Raw genomic sequence first — 7,621 nt, 5'->3', positions numbered from 1 at the left:
TGCTGATCACTCTGTAGAATGCAGATGGTGGAGGACAGTGGGGGTGGTTTCTTCATTCCAGGAATCCTAGGCAGGGAGGGTTAAGCAAAATTCCCATGTAAAGAAGCATCTTCCCTTGTCTTCACTCTTTGTAGCCAACCAGATATGCTGTCCAAGGAGAAAACAATTGATTAAGGCAGAACTGTGGTCTGATGAGATGTATCCCGGGGCCAGGAGTGACAGTGTTCTAAGGTGGGATGATCCATATCTCATAAAGACGAGGAAAACAGGATTTGTCCTTTGCCAAAAATGGCAGGATAGCAGAGCTTCTTGAAATAACAGCAACATTTGATTATGGTGGTTTATGATTTTCTAAGGCACTTCATATGCATTATCTTATTTTCCATTTTGAGCTTCCCAACCAGGCTGTGAGAAAGATAGGGAAAAGAGGATTATCCCTGCTTATCATGTGAGGATTTATGTGCAGATGTCCGGAAAGGTGAGGTGATTTGTCCAGTCTCAAAGGTGGTAAGGGGTGGAACTTGAAACCAGGTCTCTCCACTCCAGGTCCAGATTTCTCTCGATGTACTGGCTATATTTCCCCGACCGGATTCAACTGTCCTGCAGTAACCGTAGGATAAGTTTAGCCCCAGGGACATTTGGCCTACCAGTGTCTGAAAACATCTGATGGGGAGGTGGTACATGTTGGATTGAGGGGACATAGGAGGAGGAAATGAGAGAAGCGGGATGATAATTGTTGCCTGACAGGTGAGTGCAGTGTTCCTTTTCCCAAGAAGCAACCAAGACTAGACTATAGGCATTGAGCAGAGGACGACACAGGAGGCAGGGAAGACGGCAGCATGAGAGGGGGACAAGGCAGCATCCAGTAGCTTGCTGGAGAGGCTCCCCCCACCTTCCCTACCTGCGTCAGATGGTATAGACAGCATGGGAGGCTCCAGTTGGTCAGTAGATGGCCCAGTTGGACTGAAGGCTACTTCCTCACCCATTCAGGGTGAAGGCCCAGAAGATCTCTAGACCTCTCAGTACTGGAATGGGTGCCATTCCCTGTAACTTCCTAAGGAGTGTAAAAACCCAACAGACTAAACTTTCCAGCAGTCTACACCATGTGCGCACTCATCAGGGAAGACTTCACAGCCAGGGCAGAAGTCCAGATGAGTTGGGAGGGGTTCATTTCACCTGTCAGATGCTGCTGGTCTAATGTGAAGCTCACTGTGGCTTTTGATCAAGGTAATTACTGTAGAAGGTTCTAGGTGGCAGCAGAGTCTGGATGAGCAGACCTGAGCTTAGAGGTGGCATGAGGGGTCCCCAGTTGAGCTGAATGCAGAGCAACCATTTGGCTTTTCTGGGTTGCCTAAAGGGCAGAAGGTCCTGTTATAATCTAAGGCATGTATCTTTGCCTTCATTAAACTTCTTGAAATTTTTGATATTAAGGGGTTACTTTCCACTGGGTGCAGTGGCAGTTCCTGCAAAGATGTATTTTGAGAGTTAAATGAGATGTCTTGCTCCCTCATCTTACTATTTCCAGCCTTGGTGACCAAGGTTCACCCTCTGCATCATTCTTCTTGATTTTCTAGAATTTGAATATGTCTGCTCTTGGTAATTGCTGTGTGTGTGTGTGTGTGTGTCCAAGCAAGTGTGTCTGCCGTGACTAGGGGTCAGGGCTTCTCCCTGGGGCCATGGCATTTCCTCCTGCCACATTCCTTCTTCGAGATCCATGCTACAACGTGGTAGAACCTTGAAAACATTATGGTAAGTGAAGGAGGCCAGACATAAAGGACCACATATTATATAATCCATTTATATGAAATGTCCGGAATAGGCAAATCCACAGACACAGAAAGTAGATTAGTTGCCAGGGAAGGGGGTGAAGGGAGGGATAAATTAGGAGGCTGGGATTAACATATACCCACTACAATGTATAAAATAGATAACCAACAAGGACCTACTGTATAGCACAGGGAACTACACTCAATATTATGTAATAACCTATAAGGGAAAAGAATCTGAAAAGGAATATATATATAACTGAATCGCTGTGCCGTACACCTGAAACTTACATGATATTGTAAATCAAGTATACTTCAATAAAAAATTTTTTTTTAAATTGGTTGCCTGGGGTTGGAGGGGTTGATAAAATTGTTCTGAAATTGATTGTGATGATGAATGCACAACTAAATACTAAAAGCTATTGATTTGTACAGTTTACATGGGCGGATTGTATGGTATATGAGTTATATCTCAAGGAAACTTTTTAAAAAGAAAAGATCCTTGTGCAATACAGACACAGTGAGTTGGCTGCAGAGACTGTGTGATGTGACTACAGTGAGGTGGGGGCAGGTCCTGGGGGCAGACTCCACGCAGGAGTGGCTGAGAGTGAATTCTGAGATGGGCAGAGGTTAACTCAATCCTTGGGATTTTTGCAGCTTTTTTCTTCACTAGTTTATTTTTCTGTCTTCCCTAGTCCAGTCCATAGATGGTCTTGGTCATTAGTAAGCAGCAAGGTCCTACTGTATAACACAGGGGACTATATTCAATATCCTGTGATAAACCATAATGGAAAAGAATATGAAAAAGAATATATATTGTATAACTGAGTCACTTTGCTGTACAGCAGAAATTAAACACTACATTGTAAATCAACTGTATTTCAATAACATTTTTAAAAAATTAAAAGAAAAGAACTTGTATGGATTCACAGTCTTTTCAACACTTGTTTTTATCATGTGTCTATTTTTTTCAATATGGGGGTATAAAATAGTATCTTGCTACTGTCTTAATTTGCATTTCCCTAATTACTAATGAGATCAAGCATCTTTTGGTACATTTATTGGCTATATTTCTTTCCTCTTTAATGTAATTCAGGTCAAATGTTTGGCCCATTTTTCTATTGGACTGCTGCTTATCTATTCCTTATGGCTTTGTAAAAATCAGTATACTGATTATATATTATGGTTACTAAACATTTGTCTGTTATCTGTGTCACAGATATGTTCTCCCTGTTTGTAATTTGCCTTTAACTTTACTTTGGGGGTCTTTTAATAAACAGAAACTCTTCATTTTAATGTAGCTTAATTTATCAATTTTTTTTTTTGTTTAGCACTTTTCTGAACTTCTTTAGTAAATTCTTTTATATGCTAGGGCCCAAAACAATATTCTCCTATCTTTTCTTCTAGAAGTTTTGATTTTTACATTTAATTTTTTTGTCCGTCTGGAATGGATGTTAGTGTCTGCTATGAGACAGGGAATCTAATTTTACTTTTTCCCCATATGGACAATCAGTAGTACCAGCTTCCTTTCGTCTCTGACATGTAGCACTGTTCCATATTGTGTGGGGTTGTTTCTTGGCTCTTTATTGTGTTCTGCTGGTCATTTTGCGTATATTTGTGCCAATACCATCTTGCCTTCATCACTCTGGTTTTATGTCGTGATATCTGCTCAGGCAAGTCCTCCCCACCATCTTCTCCTTTAGCAACGTCTTGACTATATTAGGATCTTTGCTGATTTACATTTTACCCCCCAAATGGGATCATAATGTTACTACTAGTTTATAACTTGCTTTTAAAACAAACCCTTAATAATAATAATACATTGTGAATATTTTGGCATTCTCATATAATTTTTAATGACTACATGATATGTTATTGTTTAGATATTCCACAGTTTACTTATTCTATCCCCCATTTTTGGATATTTAAGTTGTTGCCAAATTGTCATTATTGTAAACAATTTTGTGGTGAATGTCCCTGTGGCAAAATATCCATAACTATTTCCTCAAGATGGGAGTAGGATGTCTAAGTCTAAGGATTGGCGTAATTTTCAGGTTTTTTTTTTTTTTTTTTTGATGTGGACCATCTTTAAAGTCTTTATTGAATTTGTTACAATATTGCTTCTATTTTATGTTTTGGTTTTTTGGCCACGAGGCATGTGGGATCTTAGCTCCCCAACCAGGGATCAAACCCACACCCCCTGCATTGGAAGGCGATGTCTTAACCACTGGATCGCCAGGGAAGTCCCTAGGTTTTGATAGAAATTGCTAAATTATTTTTTAGGAAGTTCACATGAACTGTGTGATAGTGAGGTCTCATGGCAGGCTCCCTTACTAACAGCGAACATTATCATTAAAAAAAACAGCAACAACATACATTTTCCAACTCCATAGGCAAATAATTTAAAACCAAGTTAAATTTGGCTCACATATCTAATCTGGATTAGCACATTCTATGTTTGTATTTTTCTAGTGAACAGCCATGGGGTTTCATACACTGAACACGCTCCTAAATACATCTGTTCCATTAGGGGAACTGAGCTGGGCCTGCGGGCTCATGGAGAATCAGACTGTCAGGCGATGGAGTTTATTTTGCTGGGATTTCCTCTCAGCAGGCAGGTGGAGCTGCTGTTCTTGGTGCTGCTACTGCCCACATTCCTGCTGACGCTCCTGGGGAACCTGCTGATCATCTCTGTGGTGCTGTCCTACTCCCGCCTCCACACCCCCATGTACTTCTTCCTGTGCAACCTCTCATCCTGGACATCCTCTGCACCTCCGTCATTTCTCCAAAAGCATTGGCCAACTCAGTATCTGGGGATAAAACCATCTCCTTTGCTGGCTGTATCACCCAGTGCTATTTCTACTTCTTCCAGGGCACGGTAGGGTTTCTCCTGCTGACAGTCATGTCCTATGACCGCTATGTCACCATCTGCTACCCCTTGCGGTATAGCACCATCATGAGGCCTTCTGTCTGCATTGGGACCGTTGTGTTCTCTTGGGTGGGAGGCTTCCTGCCTGTGCTCTTTCCAACCATCCTCATCTCCTAGCTGTCCTTCTGTGACTCCAACATCTTTGACCACTTCTTCTGTGACAGTGGGCCCTTGCTGGCCCTGGCCTGTGTGGCACCACTGCCACTGAGCTGAGGGATTTTATGCTTTCGTCCACAGTCATCCTCTGCTGCAGGGTCCTCGTGGCCTGTTCCTATACGTACATCATCCTGACAGTAGCATGCATCCCTTCTGCAAGTGGGAGGAAGAAGCCCTTCAACACCTGTGCTTCCCACCTGACCATAGTTGTGATTTCTGGTAGCATCATGGTGTTATCTATGTGACTCCCTCCCAGAAAGAATATCTGGAGATCAACAAGGTCCCTTCCGTCCTGAGCAGTATTGTGGCTCCATTCCTCAACCCCTTCATATATACTCTAAGGAATGACACGGTGTTGGGGTTCCTCAGGGATGTGTGGGTCAGGGTTCGAACAGTTTTGGAAAAGAGTATGAGAACAATGCCGAGGAGCGGATTGTCCTCCAACAGTGACCACAGAGGAGGGGCTAGTTCCTCTTTCTCTTCACTACCGGGTATCCGTCGTTCAAATCCCCAGTATTAAAAGAGAGGATTGCCTTAGCAAAACGGTGAGCTAGCTGAGGGATCCTGAATGGTCTATAGCAGAAAGAAGTGGAGCTTGGAGACAGGGACTTGGACTCTGGCCTTGGTTCTAACTCAAACTCTGTGGCCACAACTGTATCACCTTGTCACCTGCCACTCTGGCCCTCAGTGCTCTCATCTGAAGTATGACAGCATTGGACTTGATGATCTCTAAGATCTGTCCACACTGAATATTCCAAGAATTGCAGAAGGGCCATACAGCCTGTGTCCTGTTTGAAGTCCCATCACGTTTGACCCCGTTTCCTCGTGGATCCTGAATACAACTCTTCTATCAGCTTGGCACAAAGTCATTCCTGGTCCCCTCTGCATAGAACCCCTTTCCTTCCATCTTCTCTAGGAATCTTTCTAGGAATAAGCTTCATTATTCTCCGATCCACTGTCATATCCTGTAATCCACTGTTTTCCCTCAGTGGACGTTTGTAATGATTGGTGGATATACGTAGTCCGTGTTATTTAATAACACTGCTTTCTGTACTAGAACATGTCATAACATTCAACGTGATCCCATTCTTATGTAAGACATGCCCTGTTCCCTCAGCCTCCAATGATTGAGCCACTGATGGATAATTTGACTGAAGACATAATCCATTGCCGGGCCAATGATCTATGACCCGTGTGGCTTGGCTGGAGCAAATAAACTGTGCAAACAAATGTCTCTTTTTTGAGAGTTTGAACTAAGACACGCAGAGACTATATTGAACAATGGTGATTCTGCCCCTGGAAACTCAAATAGACTTGGTGCCTGGAGTGGCCATTTGGGGGCAAACACAAGCTGATGAGTAATTCTGTTTTTTGTTGGGGGATCCTCCATCTCTTCTTTTTTTATCGAAGTGTAGTTGATTTACAACGTTGTGTTAGTTTCAGGTGTACAGCAAAGTGATTCAGTTATACATATTTAGTTTTCAGATTCTTTTCCATGATAGGTTATTACAACAAGCTGATGAATAATTAGAGGAAACCAGTCTGCCCATCAGATAGAATGGAACTGGCGTGTAGAGCAAAATAGACAAGAGACAGATGAGAGCCCACTCAGCTGCAGAGACACAGAGTAAAGGGCCCTCCTCTCGAATGACTTCCCACATCAGGGAGCTGACAGTTTTATTTCCTATTCCCGGATTTGGTGAGGTTGCCAGTACCCATACATCAAACCCCTTTTTACTGAACTCTTTTGAGAAGGTCATTGTTTTTCATGACCAAAAAGCAGCTTGACTAAAGCTCCCTCTCTGCACCAAGTGTAGCCCTTCCCTCTTTCTAGCTCCGAGGAACTAGAAAGATGCCCGTTTCTAACTAAACTCTTTGTCTGAATTCCTGGTGCCCAAACACTGCCTGAGATGCTTGACTGGCACCATCTAGGCCTATGGTTCAGGTCAGTGCAAGCCAGATTTTTTTCAGTGTCGTCAGAAACACTGAGGTTTCCTTCCTGTCCCCCTCGGCCTCTAGCACTGCAGGATCTACTTTGCCTGAGTTAGCACCTGTGCTTCACGTGCACAGCTAAGGAAACTCTGTAGAGTGCTGTGGCAACAAACGAAGACCACCCAAATGAGAACAGAGTGCTATTTATCCAGAACCGGCTACCGCAAGGAAGTCAGCCACCATCACTTGTATTTGACTGAGACTCAAAGGCAGGCAGGGAGCTGGGAGGCTTCGTAGCAGAAGAAGAGGGTAAGGCTCAGGTGTGCTCTGATTGGAGGGTTTTGGCCTGGGGAAGCCGGAAGTGGGCTAACTAGAAGTAAGGTATCTTTGGGAGCGTGTATTTGGCTTTCTCTGACTAGTGCTGAGTTGGAAAAAAAGTGGGGGAAGGAATGGGACTGCAGAAAAATTGGGACATTGGCAGTCCTGACCACCTCCTGACCATTCTGGGCTGACTGCTGCAGAGGCTGTAGATTGGTTCCCTGCCTAGTTGCTTCGGGTTTTCTGGGTCAGAGTTCTATTGTCATATACGGTGTGACTGTTGTCCATTTGTGAATTCAGTGTCTCAGTTCTTATAGCATTGAAGTTCTTGCACCATTTTAAAGTTTAAGCAGAGGGACAATCCTTCCTAAGCAGACAACCAGATCCCATCAGTAACAGATGATGAAAGGTGACCTCAGACAAGCAGAGTTTAGTTGGTTCTCAGGCCCAGAGTGGGAGCTGGAGAAACAGAGGAGGTCTTGCATGTGCTGAAGACCCTGCTTCTTTGAGTGACCCAGAC

At 43.6% G+C, this 7,621-nt stretch overlaps 1 protein-coding gene across 1 annotated transcript; it reads left to right on the top strand.

The window, feature by feature from the left end:
* The first annotated feature begins 4,345 nt into the window (after window positions 1–4,345).
* Window positions 4,346–5,371, top strand: LOC118889878 (olfactory receptor 6J1). Its single transcript, XM_036842025.1, is given in 4 exon segments — window positions 4,346–4,514; window positions 4,517–4,885; window positions 4,888–5,082; window positions 5,085–5,371. Coding segments are annotated over 4 exon segments (1,020 nt in total).
* Window positions 5,372–7,621: the final 2,250 nt, after the last annotated feature.

The sequence above is a fragment of the Balaenoptera musculus genome, chromosome 2, assembly GCF_009873245.2.
Source record: "Balaenoptera musculus isolate JJ_BM4_2016_0621 chromosome 2, mBalMus1.pri.v3, whole genome shotgun sequence".
Lineage (NCBI taxonomy): Eukaryota > Metazoa > Chordata > Mammalia > Artiodactyla > Balaenopteridae > Balaenoptera > Balaenoptera musculus.
The sequence above is the reverse complement of the archived record's forward strand: the minus strand, read 5'-3'. Positions and strand labels throughout refer to the sequence as shown.